This window comes from Leopardus geoffroyi, chromosome D1 (assembly GCF_018350155.1).
Source record: "Leopardus geoffroyi isolate Oge1 chromosome D1, O.geoffroyi_Oge1_pat1.0, whole genome shotgun sequence".
NCBI classification, from domain to species: domain Eukaryota; kingdom Metazoa; phylum Chordata; class Mammalia; order Carnivora; family Felidae; genus Leopardus; species Leopardus geoffroyi.
In genome coordinates this window covers 9,480,695-9,500,776 of record NC_059329.1, presented here as the reverse complement: position 1 = coordinate 9,500,776, position 20,082 = coordinate 9,480,695, and the positions used below count along the sequence as shown (strand labels likewise).

The 20,082-nt window shown below is 43.8% G+C and overlaps 1 protein-coding gene across 1 annotated transcript; it reads right to left on the bottom strand.

Moving 5' to 3' along the window:
* Window positions 1–12,927: 12,927 nt before the first annotated feature.
* On the bottom strand, window positions 12,928–17,877 carry LOC123602199. The gene is made up of 6 exons (XM_045486549.1): window positions 17,704–17,877; window positions 17,271–17,388; window positions 16,879–17,063; window positions 16,233–16,684; window positions 15,414–15,536; window positions 12,928–13,434 (listed from the first exon to the last, which is right to left on the bottom strand). The coding sequence occupies exons 1-5, from the start codon at window positions 17,875–17,877 to the stop codon at window positions 15,527–15,529; spliced, it is 939 nt and encodes a 312-aa protein (XP_045342505.1). The 3' UTR covers window positions 12,928–13,434; window positions 15,414–15,526.
* Window positions 17,878–20,082: the final 2,205 nt, after the last annotated feature.

The following is a 20,082-nucleotide window of genomic DNA, read 5'->3' as shown; positions in this document are numbered from 1 at the left end:
GTTATTTTTCCAGCTTGCTAGTTTCTGATCTCAATCTTGACACATAAGGTCACCACGCTGCATGAAAAAACGAAGACGTTTGGGGCTTTTCTCTTTGCGAATTATCCATATACCTTATGGATATTAGTGTTGTGTTAGCGAAGTATTAGTGAAGTATTGGTGTTGGTCATTTGGAACCAAAATATTTGTTGGCTTTTAAAGATATAACATTTTACATGCTTATGATCAAACACCTGTTATAAAAGAGCAACAGGTATCATAAGGTATAACAAGAGAACCCCTGAGTGGGAGGGTAATGGACCCAGTTCTAGTTACTTCCTGCTCTCGTCCCGCTGGGTGAACAGGGCAAGTCTGCGTCTCGGTTCCCACTTCAGGGCTTTACCCACCTGAAGGCAAAGGGTGAAATCTTTTGGCTCCTTTCTAACTGACATCTAAGATCCCCCATCTCCCGGTACTGGGAAAACTCTTAAATAGGGTGATTATCAGGTAGCATTTCATACCACCATTCATTTCCAATCCTTCATTCTGCTGACTTTTTCACTTACAAATATGGCTCCAAACACATGATGAAGTGTTTCAAGATGTAGAGCAAAGCAGTCTTAATGCTGTAGATCATAAGGCCATCTCACCTCATCCTCGTCCTCACTCTGATCTCTCCGTTTTCTTGGTATCTGTTTTTCAGCAGCAATGAGGCTTTTTAGAAGATGTTCCATATTGGTGAAGAGGAGAAGATCCTTGTTTTTCTTAATATACTGTGGAGAGTGTGGAGGAGAGAGTTAATGCCTTTGCTCCCGTTTCCTTTAAGTACTCGTGGATATTCTTAGCCAGACTCTGGATCTGAGCATAGTACATGCAATTCTGCTTTTAAAATAAAAGCAAGACCTCTCCCTAAATGGTGGCTGACAGAGGACTAGCATTCCAGCTCCACAATGACCTCTGGTGTGGGCAAGTTTTTACCACTCCTAACCCTCAGTTTTCTCACCTGTAAGTTAGGAACAAAAGTAGCATCTACCTTATAAGGGCATAGATGAGATGCGTGTAAAACTCTCAGCAGAACAGCTGGCACGTGACAAGTATGTAATAAACGTCTGCTATTCCCTGCCCTGGAGTTACCAGGGTGAGGTTGGTGAGATTGGAATGTTTCAGTAGATAGCATCAGGGATTACACAAACCCCTTCATTAATACAGTAAATATATTAAAAGCCTACTTCTAAGCCTGGAATGTGGGCTATATCAGGAAACAAAACAAACAAACATCTCTGCCCTCATGGAGCTTATGTTCTATTAGGGGAAGAAATGTATTAAACAAGGTTAAGTAAGTAAATTACACAGTAGGTTTAGGAAGTGATACAGGAGAAAGGAGATTAGAGCCGAGTAGGGAGAAGGTGATGAACAGGAGAAAAGAGGGTTGCAAATGAAGATGGGCTGGTCAGAGCGGGACTCACTGAGAAGGTGACACTTGAACAAAGTCCTGGAGGAGGTGAGGGAGTTGGGCATGCTCTAACTCCTTAGACCAGGGTCTCTCAACCTCAGCACGACTCACATTTGGGGATGGATAATACTTTGTGGTGGGGACTGTCCTATGTATTGTAGGCTGTTCAGTGGCATCCCTGGCCTCTCTCCACCAGTTAATTGCAGTAGCCCCCTTTCTGGAGCATGATAATCAGAAATGTCTCCAGACGTTGCCAAATGTCCTGTGGGGTATAAAACTGCTCCTGGTTGAGAACCAGTGCCGCTGCAGGCAGAGGGCAGTGCACCTGGTGTGTGTAAAGAACAGCAAGGAGGAAAGTGTAGTTTGGAGGTGAGTGACCAAGGGGAAGAGTAGCAGGTGAGGCGGTGAGAGAGAAGGTGACTTGGTTTCCTTGGCTTTGACTCTAAGTGAGATGGGGAGCCACAGCAGGATTTTAAACAGATCCATTTTCATTTGAAAAGGATCACTCTGACCAATGTGCTGAGAGTAGACTGAGGAGAGGCAAGGTCGGAAGGGGGGACCAGTTAGTAAGTATTACAGTAATCCAGGTGAGATGATGTGGGCTTGCACTACGCTGGTAGCACTGTAGGCAATGAGATGTGGTCCTATTATGAATATACTCTGAAGGTAGAGCGACAGGATTTCCTGATGGATTAATTACAGGGTGTTTGTAACAGAGAGGTTTCAAGGAAGACTTTGGCCTAAGAAACCAGAAGAATACAGTTGCCACCAACTGCGATCGGGAAGGTTTCTAGTAGGGGAGGTTTGGGCGGAAGACAGATTGGGGGCATAATGAATTTGAGATGCTTCTTAGACCCGGAAGTGGAGATGGCTCATAAGCAGTTGAGTTGAGTTAGTGAGTTGGGCGGGGCTGGAGATAAAAAATTTGGGATTCCTTGACATATGGTTGGGATTTGAAGCTTGAAGATGGGCTGAGATCCCTAAGGGGAGCAAATATAGACAGAGAAGAGAAGAGGACAGGAATAAACCCTGGCCCTCCAACATGAACAGCCTAGGGAGAAGAGCCAGGACGAGCAAAGGAGACTGCGAAGGAGCAGCCACACAGGTAGAGGCAAACCAGAGGACTCTGGGGTCCTTGGAGCCAAGCCAAGATTGTACTGAGGACAAGGAAGTAATCAGATGTGTCAGGTGCTGCTGCTGAACGCAGAGAGAGAACTGAGCATTCTCTGGGGTCTCTGGGGGCTAGGGTGTGATTGATTCTGGAGTCTGGATGACCACTGTCACCATCACCATCAACGAGCCCAAAATAAATCTCTGATTGGTAACTAATGGGGATCTGATCATAGATAGGTGTATATGGAACATTTACTAGGAGTCAGGAGATCTAGCATCTGATCTCAGATCTGCCACTACTAATAGCTTCATGATTTGGGGCAAATTGCTTAATCTCTCCTTAAATTCAAAATGTGACTAAAAATACGTCTGCTACCTATTCTGCAGGATTGCTGGCTGAGAGAGAATATATGAGAGAACATATACATAAAAATGCTTTGAAATTTATAAAGGTTTATATAAATAATGTGAAAAAAGATGCAACTCAAGAGTGAACTGATCTTTCATGAAGGATAACAATTTCAAGATCCCAGATTTAAACTTTGTGATATTTTTAATAGTTAAATATGATGGTATTCTCATAAAAGCACTTTAGATAACACAGTATTAAGAATACCATTATCAGGCTTGCATAGAAAAGAGCACACTGCAAGTTGGGTAAAAAAGCTATCACCTGGGCATCTAAATTTAGTCACTGAGTCACCGTAGTTTTAAAGATGGAATTCTGCAAATTGATAAATAGGTTAGTGGGATATGAGTTAAGTAACTATGGGGCCACATTAGCAATCCCCGAACTCAAACAGCCAGATACCTACTGTCCGCCTGGCAGGGCACAGGATTAAAAAATATATTGTGGTATGTGGTTTGAGGAGCGGCCTGGGTGTCAAGGCAGTGTACCACCAGGGGAGGCCAGAAATATCTGACCAGGTCGGACACCGAGGCCTTTAGTCCATGAAGAAGTCAATCTTTAACCAACATGCGCTACACCAGTTGAAGTTAGTTACCTCTTCTGATGACTCGGGCTCCAAGTGAGACTCACACTTCCTTTCAATGAGTTTCGAGAGAAGATCTCTTCCTCTCTCAGAGACGGGCTGCTCTTCCAGCAGAATAGCACTTATGCTTCGGTCAAGCTTACCGTCCCAGGAAACCGCTGACATGTGCAGCGCCATAGAGAATGCTTCCCTGAAATAAGCCTGCAAGCCCTGGTCAAGGAAAAGGTGAGGGGGGCCAAATCAGTTCCATTCTAGATAATTACTATTATGCAGCTTCAAAATAATAGCTGAAAGAAAGATGGGGTTTGATATCCATCATCTTCGCTTGCCCTTACCGTGGGTTATTATTGTCATTTGCAATTCTGGTGAGGCTTATGTGTTGGCAAGGAAATAGCCAAGAAAGCTGTGATGCCATTCTCATAGGAAGGCCACTTCTTTTTGAGTTTTTACAGAGTGGTACACGCATTTTGTTATAGGCTGCCACAGGAAATTAGGTCAGGAAAACCTTCCTCCTGGCCAGGCAGTAGGAACCAGAGGCCAACAATGGGACCTAAGTAGCTTTGAAATGTTGCACAGCTTAACAAATCCGTCATTCTGGGAGAGAAGCAAAGAATCCTGTGCATTTTAGAAATACCTTGTAAAATGACCTCAGAAAGGCAGGGTCTGAGTCCTGGTGGAAGTCCTTGGCAGCGATGTGGGCCAGGCAGTGGATCAGCAGCAGAATGAAGCTTCCCACAGATGCCAAAGACTCTCTCCCAACAAACAGTATGTTTTCAGCGCTCTTAGTAGAGGAGATACCCAAATACGGAGATATCAGCCTCAGGGAACATCTCCACTACCTCTTTCTTTTCCTGCTTTCATGTGGTCTAAATTAACTTTTGGAATCATAAAGTCAGAGACTCCCCAGGCTTAATGGAAATTTACTGATGATGAGGTAAAAACTATTGCTTTAGTTCAACTCCCGGAATAAATCATGTTCGAATCGCAAGGGAGTGATACTATTCTGGGGGCCCACCCCAGGATGTCTGGTTCTATTGGCTGGCTTAGGAAAAACCTTGGCATCTCCATTTTTACCCAGCTCCCCAGGTGGTTGATGCACGAGGTCCAAGGACCTCAGTTTGAGAATCAGTGCCTGACAGGGCTCTCTTTGTCTTTCATGCCTTTATTGTAATTAGGTTCTCAAATATCCTGTCTTGTCTAATTGACTTGAAATAACTCCCTTGTTCAGGCAATAGGTTGGCTTGGAAAAAGCATTAAGTAATTTGGAGTCAGATAGTCTTGAGATCTGGTTCTGAAATGAGCTCTGGGGACAGCTCAGAATAGTGGTGAAACAACGAGTTTGGTGTTCTAATACACCTGCACTTGAGTTTAAACTCTTCATAACACTGTGAGCTTGGGAAAATCACTTGGCCTCAATGGGTCTCAATATCTTAACTCATAAAATGGAGGTCACAAGAGTAGTCGCCCAATAGGGTTGGGTTGTCGTAAGCTGTAAATGAGATAATGCACGTAAGGCACGTGGCCAAATGCTGGACACACAGTACTCCAGTAGTCGGTGAATCCTGAGTTTGTTTCCCCATCAGTAAAATGGGATTAAATTCTTGCCTAATTCATAGATAGCTTTGAGGATCAAGTGAAATGATGCCTGGAGGGTGCAGTGTGGGAGTTATTTTTGGTCTTAATTAACTTTCCCAACAACCGAGTGGTCAAGTGTGACCCGCATCCTAGTCCTCTAGCATTGGTTAGCAGTGCCCCCTCTCACAATCACTGTTTACCAATGAACCGTTATCAGTATTTCAGGTCTGTGTCTACTGGCTTAGGGCTACCACCAAGGCACTGCCAATCCTCCATATTCGAGGAACTGCAAGCACAAGAGCAATTTCGATCCCTTTCTGCGGAAAGATGCTGATTGTGCAGGATTTGCAGAGGCTGGAACCATGACCCTTATGGGAAACACCAGTCTGGAACCACCGACTTTGATGACAGAGATTCATCAACAGGCACAAAGCCATTATGATTCTCTCTCTGGACACAAGCCGGGACATACTCATTTCACTAATTAAGAGAAAGCTTTTACATGGTGACATTTATTATGTCTTACTAAATGACTTATTACCAAGAGGGATAAAGTATGTCAGGACTCGAGAGAGAAAAATGTTTTATAGTGTTTGTTCTTTTTGCTTCTGTCTATCTCTTTAGACCCTAGAATTTTACAAACCCGCCTCTGGGGCTGAATTTGCAGCACCTGAAAGAAGAAGGAGCCTTCGAAGGCATTGTCTGAGGCTTCCATGGCAGGCAGATGAGAAGCAATCTGCAGGGTGATTTCAGGAGCCTGAAAAGAATAAGAAACAAATAAAACCCAAACCCAAACCCATCCTCTTGCTAAAAAATTCTCATGTGGCTCAGCTCCGTAGCACCAACCAAATTAATGGGAAGTAAATGCATTGGAACATCAATTTAAAGTGTAACAGGATACGGAGATTCAGTATACACTAAAGGAAAGTGGAAAGAGTATTTCTGTGTTCGATATTTATGCTAATTATAAGCATTAACTTACTACTTTTCTAACTCGAGGGTGGCAGTCAGGCATGGGGGCTGTGAAGCATGATGCTTGAGTCCTCACCTGGCTCTACCCTTTTGGTTGTGTGATGTTGGGTAAGTTAACTCAACCACTTTGTATTTTCCCACCTTATTTTTAAAATGAGAAAAAAAATAGATATAGGAGCCTGGGAAGATGACAGAGTAGCAGGATCCTAAGCTCACCTCATCCCACTGATACACTTAGATAATAGCCGTATCAATGCAACTGACCCAGAAAATGACCTGAAGACTGGTAGAACAGACTCTTCACAGTTAGTCATAGAGAGGAGGCCACATCAAAAATGGCAGGAGGGGTGGGGACATGGTTGGGAACAAACCCCCAGTGAAACGGGGAGAAAACCACACACCAGTTCAACTGCAGCCCCAGCAAGGGTTGGGAGCAGACGTCTCAAATGACTGCTAATCCCACCTACCAACAAAATCTCACAGTGGGCAGTACGAGGAGAGAGCCCTGTAGTTCAGAGTCACTGCAACCCTAACAGAGGGATGGGGGGCAGACACCTGGTCTGACTGCAGGCCTCACCAACAAAAGCCTCTCAAGGACAACACAGGGAACGCACCCTACGGTTAAGTGTGACTAAAGCCTTGGCAAATGAGCTGAGGGCAGGCATCTGGTCTGATACAACTATAAGCCCAAAGCGGCCCCAGACTAGCCCCTTAAGAGTACAGGGACCAAACCCTGTCCACAACAGGCAAAGTGGGTCATTGCAGCTGAATGGACTGAAGGCAAACACATCTCAGTCACAAGAGTAGGGTGCACACCGCATACACAGGAGATACCGCTGAAGCATCTGGTCTGCTAAACAGGGGGCATTTTACTTTAGGGCACTAGAGGACCTCTTCTTCATGTGGCCCCTACTTTTAAGAGCAGGAGACTTAGCTGACTTTCCTAATACATAGGAACAAAACACAAAGTTAGACGAAATGAAGAGACAGAGGAGTATATTCCAAATGAAAGAACAGGACAAAAACCACAGCAAAGAGCTCAATGAAATGAAAATAAGCAATGTGCCTGATAGAGAATTCAAAGGAATGGTCGTAAAGATACTTACTGGACATGAGAAAACAGTGGAGGATCTCAGTGAGACCTTCAACAAATAGATAATTAAAAAAAGAACCAATAATAGAAAAATAACTCAATAACTGAAATTAAAAATACACCAGAAGAAATCAAGAACAGATCAGAGGATGCAGGACAAGACAGAGAGACAGAGGACAGAAAACTTATTAGAAGAAATAATAGCTGAAAATGTCCCTGAGATGGGAAAGGACACAGATATCCAGACCCAGGGGGCAAAGAAAGCCCCCAGTGAAATCAGTCCAAGGAAGTCTACACCAAGACACATCCTAATTAAGATGGAAAACAGCAAGAGAAAATAAAAGCAGCAAGAGAAAATAAAAGCATTACCTAACAAGGGTAACCCCATAAGGCTACGAGTGGATCTTTCAGCAGAAGCTTTGCAGGCCAGAAGGGAGTGGCAGGATATATTCAAAGGGCTAAAAAGGAAAAGCCTGCAACAAAGAATATTCTATCCAGCTATGCTATAATTCATAAAGAAGGACAGATAAACAGTTTCCCAGAAAGACAAAAGTAAAGGGAGTTCATAACCACTAAATGAGCCTTACAACAAACATTAAAAGGAATTCTTTGAGTGGAAAGAAAAGGCCACAATCAGGAGTAAAAAAATTAGCAAAGAAAAAATGACACAGGTAAATACAAACATAAAAAAAATAGATTAATCACTTATAAAACTGGTATGGAGGTTAAAGCACAAGAGCAGTAAAATCAATTATATCTATAAAAATCAGTCACAGTATTCACAAAGTAAAAGGATGTAAAGTATGGCATCATATAGATAAGATGTGGAGGAGGGAGGTAAAATTTTAGTGCTTTTAGAATAGGTTCAAACTTAAGTGATCATCAACCTAATATGGACTTCTATATACATAGGATGTTATATATCAACCTAATAGTATCCACAAATCAAAAACCTATAATAGATAGGCAAAAAATGAAGAGGAAGGAGTCTAAGCACATCACTAAAGAAAGCCATCAAACCACAAAGGAAGGGAGTAAGAGAAGAAAGGAACAGAGAAGAACTACACGACAATGATGAAACAAGTAACAAAATGGCAAAAGTACATACTTATCAATAATTACTTTGGATGTTCTGGCAGGGAACACAGCTACTTGTATACCTCAATAATTAGTTTGAATGTAAATGGACCAACTGCACCAATCAAAAGATATGGGGTGACTGAATGGATAAAAAGCAAGACCCATCTATATGCTGCCTACAAGAGACTCACTTTGACCTAAAGACATAGATTGAAAGTGAAGGTATGGAAAAACATTTATCATGCAAATGGGAGCAAAAATAAAACTAAGGTAGTAATACTTCTATTGGACAAAATAGATGTTAAAACAAAAACTATAACATGAGACAAAGAAGAATACTACCTAATGATAAAAGGAATAATCCAACAAGGATATATAACAACTGTAAATATTTATGCACCCAATATGAAAGCACCAAAATACATAAAGCAACTATTAACAGACATAAAGGAAAAAATCAATAGTAAGTAATACAATAGTAGTAGAGGACTTTACCACCCCACTTACATCAATGGATAGATCACCTAGAGAGAAAATCAACAAGGATACAGTGGCTTTGCATGACACATTGGACCAGATGGATCTAACAGATACTTTCAGAATATTTCATCCCAACACAATGGAATACAGATTCTTTTCAAGAGCAAATGGAACATTTTTCCCAACAGATCACATGTTAAAGCCACAAAACAGGTCTCAAAAAATTAAAAAAAGACTGAAATCATAACATGAATATTTTCTGACCACAATGGTATGAAACTAGAAGTCAATCACAAGAAAAAATCTAGAAAGAACACAACTATATGGAGGCGAAATAACATGCTGCTAAACAATAAATGAGTCAACCAGCACATAAAAGAAGAAATTTAAAAAAATATGGAGACAAATGAAAATGAAAACACAATGGTCCCAAATCTTTGGAATGCAGCAAAAGCGGTTGTAAAAGGAAGGACTATAGCAATACAGGCCTCACTCAAGAACCAAGAAAAATCTCAAACAACCTAACCTTACAAATAAAAGAGCTTTAAAAAGAAGAACAAACAAAGGCCAAAGCCAGTGGAAGTAAGGAAATAATAAATATTAGAGTAGAAATAAATGAAATAGAGACTAAAAAATTAGAACAGATCAATAAACCAAGGATCTGGTTCTTTGAAAAGATCAATAAAATTGATAAACCTTTAGCCAGGCTCATAAAAATATACAGAGATGAAGAGGGAGGGAAGGAGGGAGAAATGACTCAAATAAATAAAGGAGGGGAAAAAACAACCTACACCACAGAAATACAAATGATTATAAGAGAATATTATGAAAAATTACATGTCCACAAATTGGACAACCTAGAAGAAATGGATAAATGCCTAAAAACATATACCTTCCAAAACTTCAACAGGAAAAAATAGAAAATTTTAACAGACTGATTACTAGCAATCAAATTGAATCAGTAATAATTAAAAAAAAAAAAAAAAACTCCCAACAAACAAAAGTTCAAGGCCAGATGGCTTCACATATGGATTCTACCATTTAAAGAAGAGGCAACACCTATTCTCACACTATTCCAAAAGGTGTAAGAGGAAGGAAAACTTCCAAATTCATTCTATGAGGCCAGCCTTATCCTGATACCAATACCAGAAAAAATTTCTACAACTCTTCCCCCCAAAAAACTATATGCCAATGTCTCTGATGAACATAGATGCAAAAATCCTCATGAAAATATTATCAAACTGAATCCAACAATACATTAAAAAAATCACTCACTACAACCAAGTGAGATTTATTCCAGGGGTGCCAAGTGTGGTTCAATATTCACAAATCAATCAACGTGATATATCACATGAACAAAAAAAGGATAAAAACCATATGATCATCTCAATAGATGCAGAAAAAGCATTTGGCAAAGTACAACATCCATTCATGATAAAAATCCTCAACAAAGTAGGTTAGAGGAAACATACCTCAACATAATAAAGGCTGTATATAAAAAGCTCACAGCGAACGGCATACTCAGTGGTGAAAAACTGGGAGCTTTTCCTCTATGATCAGGAACAAGACAAGGATATACACTCCCACCACTTTTATTCCACATAGCACTGAAAATCCTAGCCACAGCAATCAGACCAGAAAAAGCAATAAAGGTATCCCAATTGGTAAGGAAGAAGGAAAACTTTCACTCTTTGCAGGTGACATGATACTATATATGGAAAACCCGAAACACTCCACCAAAAACCATTAAAACTGATGCCTGAATTCAGTAAAGTCACAGGATACAAAATTAATATACAGAAATGTGTTCCATTTCTATAACTAATAATGAAGTAGTGTAAAGAGAAATTAAGAAAACAATCCCATTTACAATTACACTGAAAATAGTAAAATACTTAGGAATGAATTTAACCAAGGAGGTGAAAGATATGTACTCTGATAACTATAGAACACTGATGAAGGAAATTGAAGATGACACGAACAAATGGAAAGATATTCCATGCTTATGGATTAGAAGAACTAATATTGCTATAATGTCCATATTACCCAAAGCAATCTACAGACTTAATGCAATCCCTATCAAAATGCCAATAGTATTTTTCACAGAGCTAGCATGAATAATCCTAAAATGTCTATGGAGCCACAAGAGACCTCAAATAGCCAAAGCAATTTTGAAAAAGAAAAATATTGCTGGAAGTATCACAGTTCCAGATTTCAAGATATACTACAAAACTGTAGTAATCAAAACAGTATGGTACTGGCATAAAAAGAGACACATAGATCAATGGAATGGAATAGAGAGTCCAGAAATAAACCCATACTCTTATGGTCAATTAATCTATGACAAAGGAGGTAAGAATATAAAATTGGAAAAAGCTTCTTTAACAAATGGTGTTTGGAAAACTGGACAACTTATGTTGAAGAATGAAAATGGACCACTTTCTTATACCATACACAAAAATAAAGTCAAAATGGGCTAAAGATCTAAATGTGAGACCTGAAACCACAAAACTCCTAGAAGAAAACATAGGCAGTAATTTCCTTGATGTTGGCCATAGAAACCTTTTTCTACATATGTCTCCTAGGGCAAGGGAAACAAAAGTAAAATGAAACTATTGGGATTACACCAAAATAAAAAGCTTTTGCACAGTGAAGGAAGCCACCAACAAAACAAAAAGGCAACCTACTGAATGGGACAAGATATTTGCAAATGATATATCTGATAAGGGGTTAATATCCAAAATATCTAAAGAACTCATTACAACTCAACACCAAACACACACACACACACACACACACACACACACACACACACACACAATCTGATTAAAAATGGGTAGAGGACATGAGGACATGAATAGACATTTTCTCCAAGGAAGACACACAGATGTCAAAGAGACACATGAAAAGATGCTCAACATCATTCATCCTCCAGAAAATGCAAATCAAAACCACAATGAGATACCACCTCACACTTGTCAGAATGGCTAAAATAAAAAAACATAAATAACAAATGTTGACAAGGACACAGAGAAAAGGAATCCTTGTGCACCACTGGTGGGAATGCAAACAGGCGCATCCACTGTGGAAAACAATATGGAGGTTCCTCAAAAACTTAAAAATACAATTACCAGGGTGCCCGTGTGGCTCAGTTGGTTAAGCGTCTGACCTTTGCTCTCAGCTCAGGTCATGATCCCAGGGGCGTGGGATCGAGTTCTGCATCAGGCTCTGTACTGAGTGTGGTGCCTGCTTGGGATTCTCTCTGTCTCTCCCTCTCTCTCTGTCCCTCCCCTGATCACACACTCTCTGGCTCTCTCTCAAAATAAATAAACAAACACTAAAAAAATACAATTACCATATGACCCAGTAATTCCACTACTGGATTTTTACACAAAGAAAATGAAAACAGTGATTTGAGAAAATATACGCACCCCTATGTTTATTGCAACATTATTTATAATAAGCCAAGATACTGAAGCAACCCAAGGGTCCATCAATAGATGACTAGATAAAAGAGATGTGGTAGATATAGACATAGTTATAGATAGATGCCTGTATCTATGTCTGTATCTATATCTATATCTATATCTATATCTATATCTATATCTATATCTATATCTACATCTACATCTATATCTATATATCTATATCTATATATCTATATCATGGAATATTACTTAGCCATAAAAAAGAATGAAATCTTGCTGTGACAACATAGAAGGACCTAGAGGGCATTATGCTAAGTGAAGTAAGTCAGACAGACAAACACCATATGATTTAACTCATATGTGGAGTTTAAGAAACAAAACAATGAACAATGAGGAGACAAAAAAACCAAATTCTTTTTTTAAAACTTTTCTAATGTTTATTTATTTTTGAGAGACAGACAAAGTGCAAGCAGGGGAGGGCAGAGAGAGAGGGAGACACAGAATCGGAAGCAGGCTCCAGGCTCTGAGCTTGAATCCACCAACTGCGAGATCATGACATCACCTGAAGTCAGAAGCTTAACCGACTGAGCCACCCAGGCGCCCCAGAAACCAAATTCTTAAATATAGTGAACAAACTGGTAGTTGCCAGAGGGGAGGTGGTGGTGGGGATGGGGAAAATTGGTGAAGGGGATTAAGAGTACACTTAGCATCATGAGCACTGAGTCATGCAGAGAATTGTTGAATCACTACATTGTTTGTGTACCTGAAACTAATATAACACTGTATGTTAATTATACTTGAACAAAAACATGAGAAAAAAATAATAGCATGGCATAGGGTTTTTGTGATTAAATGAGTTATTTCATGCAAGTTATTAGAACATTTTCCGGCATGTACAAAGTACTTAATTGATTCTCCTCACCATCATTTGAGACATTAGACTGTAGATTGGTAAAATGACTTCTATCAGTCCCCTTAAAAGAGAGATTACTAAGTACTCTATTCCAGCTGCTTAATCCTAAGGTATATCTACCACCTGAAAGCCTCCTTCGTGGTCACCTTGACCTTCTTGGCTGCATGATGATTGCTCCATAGACAGGCAGGAAACCAGATTTACCTGAAGCTGGGGGGTGAGGAGGTCCAGGATGGAGAGGCCATACTGGTAAACCACAAACTCCCTGGCAGAAAGGTCTGTGGCTTGCACAGCGATAAGCTCTTCCTTCAGCATTATCTGAGGTTTCGGGACATCCTGCAAACAGTTTTCTGAGGCTACAGAGGTAAAGAGAACACAGTAACGATTCCACTGATTTTTCTGTACGGTGATGATTTTAGTAAGGGCAACAACAACACAATTCAGCTTAGGAAAAAGTGTATTTGCATCGATCGGTCCATCCACCCATGCCAGATACGTACACTGTGCCTTGGATCCTCCTGCCCATTTTCACGGAAAAGCAAGTGAGCCTCAGTCAATAGGAACAGAGGTGCCCAGAACAACAACAAAAAGATGAGGGTCTGGAAAGGATGGCAACCAATTTTCTTCTACGTGTTTCATAGGGTTGTTTGGAGCACTAAATGTAATGTACTCAGAACTGGGACTGGTACAGAGCAAGCACTCAGTAAATGCTAGCTCTATTAACAAAATAATCTTACTTCCTCACAGATTGTCTCTAATGGGCCTTGGGTATTTAAGCATTTTGTATGATCTTTTTATTTTTGAGAAGACAATGAAAAAAGCTTGGGTAGCACGGCATAGCAAAGAATCCTGGGCTAGTAGCTAGAAGACCTGAGTTCTGGTCCAGGTTTTGGAAGACCCTGGGAAAGACACTAAACTTCTTTGAACATCAGCTCTTTCATCTATAAAACGTACGTTAATAATCTTTCGCCATCTTACAGAATTAGAGTTTGGGTTACCAGGTGTAAATAAGACAATGCATGAAAAATTGCTTTCAACATCATAAAGTCAATACCATCGTAAGACAATGGAGGTTGAAGTGTGGGTGAGAAGCCACTTCTCTGCTCACACTCTTCTTAGTTTTCCCCCCAAAGGAGGGGGAATTAATTAATTAGTCGAGTTCTGGGTCAGCAAACATTTTCTGTAAAGGGTCCAAAAAATAAGTATTTTAGGCATTGCTGGCCAAGAGGCAAAACTGGGGTTCAAATTCAGCGTTCCCATCGTTGTGCTGGAAGTGTGGCCTCCCTCTCCCACGGTGCTTTCCCTTCCTTCTCTGAAATGCAGTGATGTGTCCTCCTGGGAACTCACCACCATATACCGCCTGCACCCCCTTTTGGCAGTGCCTTTGTAGCGTTGGATAATTGTCCACATGGGTAGGGAGGTTAAGAGCACAGGCTGCGGGACTGAATTCCAGCTGAACTCCTTGATTTTTGACAACTCACTGGACCTATTGGGATGCCTCAGCTTCCCTCTCTATAAAATGAGTAAAAGTACCTACTTTACTGGGTTGGTGTAGAGATTAAAGGAACTAACGTATCCAAAGAGTGAGGAGAGCGCATGACAAATTGCAAAGCCCTCCGTACACGTTATTCTTCTTTTGACTTCCCCCACCCCAATCATTTACAAATGTAAAACCATTTTTAGCTCGTGGGTCACACAAAAACAGAGAGCTGGCTGGAATTGGCCTGCCGGCCATAGTTTGCAGATCCCTGGTGAAATTCAAGGATGTTTATGGAACTGCTTTGACTAATGGCTTGCATTGTGGTCAACTGAAAGGCATACGGGATCTCCTCTTAATCCTCTTCCACTTGGGCACTGAGTGGACTGAAACAGATCTAATTCTTCAGGGCAAGGCCAGCCATTCTCTTTTGACTGCGAATGTCAAGGGGTGGTATTGGTAAAGTGATCTGGACTCCCTTTTTGGTGCAAGGTCTTCCTTTTCTTTGTCTTCTGCCTATCTCCCTGCGCCTCACACTTTCCATTAACTCCTTGTAACATGTGGCTGGCCAGTATGGGGTAAAATCCCGAGATTTAGATTCAGTGTTTAGTGGAAAGATAGAAGGTCTTTAGGAATTCCCTTTTGAAACTGACCATATTAGTATTACAGTGGAACTTTGACTCCTATTTGTTATTCCTTATACAGAAAAATCTCTTAGGAATCTTAGGTTGGGGGTGAGGGGAAAGGGATAATTGGTGACGCAAGATTCTGACATTCCCAGTCCCTGGGGTCACACCATCAAACACATTCAGTGCACCATGAAAGTTCCAAGCAGGGGCTACAGGGAAAGGAGGTTACCTTGTTGGTGATGCAGTTGTGCTTGCAGTTCAGCTTCCTCCTTGCGGGCTTGGGACCAGATGTCTACTTTCTTCAGGGTAGAAAAGACTGGTGAGGTCCACGCGATGTCAACTTTATCTGTATCTGCACAGAGACAGGGAGTAGTTGTTGCAGTAAGAGCACAGGATTGGGGCTAAATAAGAAAGAGCCAGATGTAGTGTTACAAGTGACAGGTGGCCTGTAAGATGGCCCCTATGATTCCCCTATGTGTACCCACCCCCTTGTGTTATCCCCTCTGGTTGAGTGTGGGTTGGACCTAGTGATTCATTTCTAATGAATCAAATATGGCTCAAGTAAGGAGATCAGGATACAGAAAGACTGTGGCTTCCATTTTTTTTTTTTTTTTTTTTTTTTTGCCCCTTCCCACTTGCTTGCTCTGAAGGAGGCCAGCTGCCATGTTGTGAGCTGTCCTGTGAAGTCCAGGTGGCAGGGAATTGATTCCCCAGGTGAACCTTGAGATGACTGCATCTCTGGCCCAACACCTTGATGTAGCCTCTATGAGACCCTGAGGCACTGGCCCCCAGCTAAACAGCACCCAGATGCGTGACCCACAGTAACTGTGAAATAAAAAATGTTTGTGGTTTTGAGCCACAGAATTTTCTGGGAGTCTGTGGTAACAGCAATATATAACTGACACGTTGGGTTTCTCTATATTCCTCCTGAAGAACGTATGTGACCACACCCTTACAGTGCCAGAAGCCCTAATGGTTTATTAGAACTTATCAAAACATGGCCAACATTGGCAGCAGAAATGAATGCTGGGCCAGTGACCAGCCTTACCTGTTCCTGGCCCCTGATCCTCTGGTCCTGGACCATAACCTTGAGCTCCCACTAGCGCTGCAGTGAGGCTCTTCAGGAAGGGGATCAAGAGTGGGCAGGCAGCAGCCTGGTCCCTTAGAGAAGCCGTGACTGTTCCATAGAATCTGTCTCCAGGGTAATTCTCCAAACAAGCAGGGGCTCCTGAGGCAACAATCTAGGACAAAATAGTCAGCACCTGGTTCCATGCATGGTTCCCACCCGTCCCATGTGGCTGCTTTGGGAGCTTCTCGCTGAAGCCCCAACAAATTGGACATGCAGATCTCCTTGGCCGAGTCCAGAGTCCGTACCTGGGTGTGCAAGAGGTGGAGGCGGCTAAGCTCCCGTTGGTACTGTAAGTGACCGAGGGCTCGATCGAGAAAGTTCTGTCTCTCCCTTAGCACCTCCTGAAACTCATCAGAGAGATGCTGAACCACCTAGAGCACAGGAAATGAAATGCCCGAATGAAAATAGAGCTTTTCTCTCTCTTCTTGTTCCCCTCCCAGCCCGTCCACTTCTCCTCAGGGCACCCCCATCCCTGGGTATTACATCGCCCTGAAGAACCACATCTCACGACATAGGAGGATGCGCGCATTGTACGTGGGTCCCCTCATCAGCCTCCGAGCCTCACCTTCCTGAGACGGTTCCAGATCTGGGGGCTCTGACCCCTACTCTGCTGTAGCCACGTCTCCTCCTCCTGGCCCCGCAGCCGGCCCGCCGCTTGCCCCAGCTTCTCTGCTGCGTGTCCTAAACTCTGCAGGACTCTCTGCATGCCTAGCGCCACCTGTGCCTCCTGCTCCCCCTCCTCTCTGTCTGCTGCAAGGGGCAGAGAGAAGAGCCATGTAACGGCAGCCATGTCTGGGGACAGGGAGAAGAAAAGACACGGTGGTTTACTGCACCTGCCAGGTCCCAGCCAGGGCCTGGCTGGGAGCCTGGGAGGCGAGCACATTCAGAGGGCAGGAGGGGCTCCCCACTCCCGAGATTTCTGCCCTGGGGATCCGGGCCCAGGGGATGCTGTCCCACCTCGAGAGAGCAGGCCCCGCTCTGGGCCACTCTGCACGCTCAGGGCTCTGGCTCTCCTCTGAGTCTCCTGCAGGTGGCAGGACTCCAGCGCAGCACAGGCCTCCTCGGCAGCCCTCAGCTACACAGGGCAGGAAGCACAAAGAAAGGGGCCTCGGAGAGGAAGGCAGGAGCTCTGGGCTGGGCCCCCTCATGCTGGCCCTTCCGCCTCCTCCTCCTCTTCTTTCTTCTCCTGCTCCTCCTCTGTCCTGAGACACTTAGGGGTGACCAGAGTCTAGGGCCTGGAGCCAAGGATCCCAGGACTCTGTCTGCCCTGAGATGGGTTCCATGTTTTCTGTCAGGAGGCGTGACAAAGGCTCCACACTTACAAAAGAAACCTGTGTCGTCTGGATAAAGGTCTGTGTGGGGACCATGAAGTGGCACCTCTGGGCCTCACCTGTCGCTGGGCATCTTCGCCCGGAACGGAGAGGAGCTCGTGGCTCAGGTGCCCCAGATGTTCCGCTAGACGCACCTCTTCTAGCTCCCGGCGGTGCCAGTACTGCTCCCGGGCTCTCAGCTCCTTCTCCAGGGCATCCAGCTGCAACATCCAGCTTGTTTTAGGCTCGCGCATGGTTTTTCCTCGTGGCCTGGGGTCTGGCTGATGATCCCGAGCTTCTCCAGACACGGGCCTCCCTCCCTCACCCCTGGGTGTCCATGACTGAGCTTAGCGAGGCGGTCGACTTGGTTGTAGATGGAAAAATCGTAACCAAGTGCCTTCTTCGAGTTCCCAGTCTCCTTCTCGCTCCTTCCAACGCCTGGATTCTCTGGAGCCACCTGGCCCCCTGTTCCCACCTTCCTCTTGGGAGGCCAGGGCAGGTGGGTGCGTGACAGCAGGAAATTCTCATCCCCTCCTATCACCCCTTCATACGCATCTGGGAAACTGTGAGTCGGGGCTACAATTAAAATGTCTTGGCTTCTAGCGAGAATCTTTTACAGCATATCCATCTTTGTTCCTTAAATGCACTAGGCTGAGAACATAACAGGAGGACCCTAAGTTATTTCCATTTTCGTGGAGGCCTGCCAAGGGCTGAATTATTGCAATAACCTCCCGACGGGGTTCCTGCTCTAGCCTGGCCCTGTTCCCATCCATCCTCTGCACTGCTGCCACAGGGAACTTTCTAGAATGCTGACTATATGTACACACGCCCACACATAAAGATGTCTGGGAGGAGGTATGCCAACCTGTTAATAGTGGCTGCATTTTGTGGGAGACGGGGGTGAGGGGAGTAGTGTTTGGGTGGGGGGCTACTGATGGCAGATGGGATAACAGGAATGAGGAAGAGGGATCTCGTGCTTCTTCATTTACATACATTAAAAAATGTAGGATTACGAGTACTTTATTTTCTTTTCGTGTCGTGCCAAGTTTTCCAAATTTAAGAGTCTTAAGAATATTCGTATCTGATCATATCACATGTCTACTTAGAATCCTTCAGGGGCTCCCATGGCTTTCACGATAAAGTCGTATCTCTGGGCCTCAGTCAGGCACCCAGGGTTATTTGTGATTTGTTTCCTCCCTTCCTCACTGGCCTCCCCTGCTGCCTTGGCCCCAACACCTCCCTTACTCTCCTGGAAATGGTGTGGTCTCACACTGGCCACCCTTGGGCTTGCCGGCCGCTGGGGCCATTTCTGACTCATGGTTTCAGCCCAAGTGTTGCCTTTTAGGGAAGCTTTCCTTGAGCTCTCCTCCATGTGATTTAGATGCCCCCTGCTAAATGCTCCCTTAACACCCTTACAAACCATGATCATGGTGGGAAGCCATGGCCGGCCAGTTTCCTGAGGGTAGGAGCCCTGTCTAGTGTTTTTGTATCTCAACACCCAACACTGTGCCTGGAACATAGAGGGTATTTAATACGCAGCTGCATATTACAGCATAAACTGCTCCTACATACCAGCCTGGGGTCACTCACTCCCCGAGGTAGGGCCTCCAGCATCTGGACCATGGGCACCACCACTCCGGAACAGGGATCTGTCTGAGCACCAATGACAGGACCAGGTTCCCCAGTCAAGGGGTCTATGGCTTGAGCCCCAATCGAGATTGGGACAAGACCTGTGGGAAAGAGGGAAAGAAGGGAGGGGTGGTCATTGAAAGAGGTAGACAAGGTTGGAATGGAGCCAAAGGAGCCCTTAGAACCCTTTTTGCCCTTTGAGAGGTTCTGATCTGGACTGGAGAGCTTCCTGGAGACCACAGACCCTGAGGGTGAGGTTCTGAAGTGCTGGTTTTGGAAAGGACCCAGTTTTCTCAGTGGGGGATAAATGACCTGTGGTCCCGGGGTTCTGGAATCTCTGAGCACTTTATTTTGGGTCCCAGTAGCCCTAGTGGAGGCATTGGAATGGCCCTGTGGTGTGGTTCCTGAGCAAATGGGTTGGGGGTACCCCTCCTGAGCTTTCCAGGGTTTTCGTACCCGGGGCTAAGTCACATTCCAGATCCCCCTGGGGCTTTCGCAAGCCCCCAGTTCCCTCCTACCTTTGCCATCCGCATCTTCCATCGAACCCGCCAGGGGTGTGGGGTCACCAGAATTCCTATCAGTCTCCATGCCCAGGATGGGCACCATGAGCCCCGAGCCCTCAGGGTCTGGGATCTCCATCCCATAGAGGGCTGGGACCCACAGCTCTGTCCCTGGATAGCACATCATTCCTAAGACAAGGGGAGGGGGCAGAGAAGGGGAGTGGAGGGTCAAGTTCCGGGCTCAAAGAGCTATATCCCTGACGCTGACCATAGAGGCTTCCCTAGAAAGACTGCATTTGTTTCCTTTGGGGCCCAGCTTAGCATTTTGAA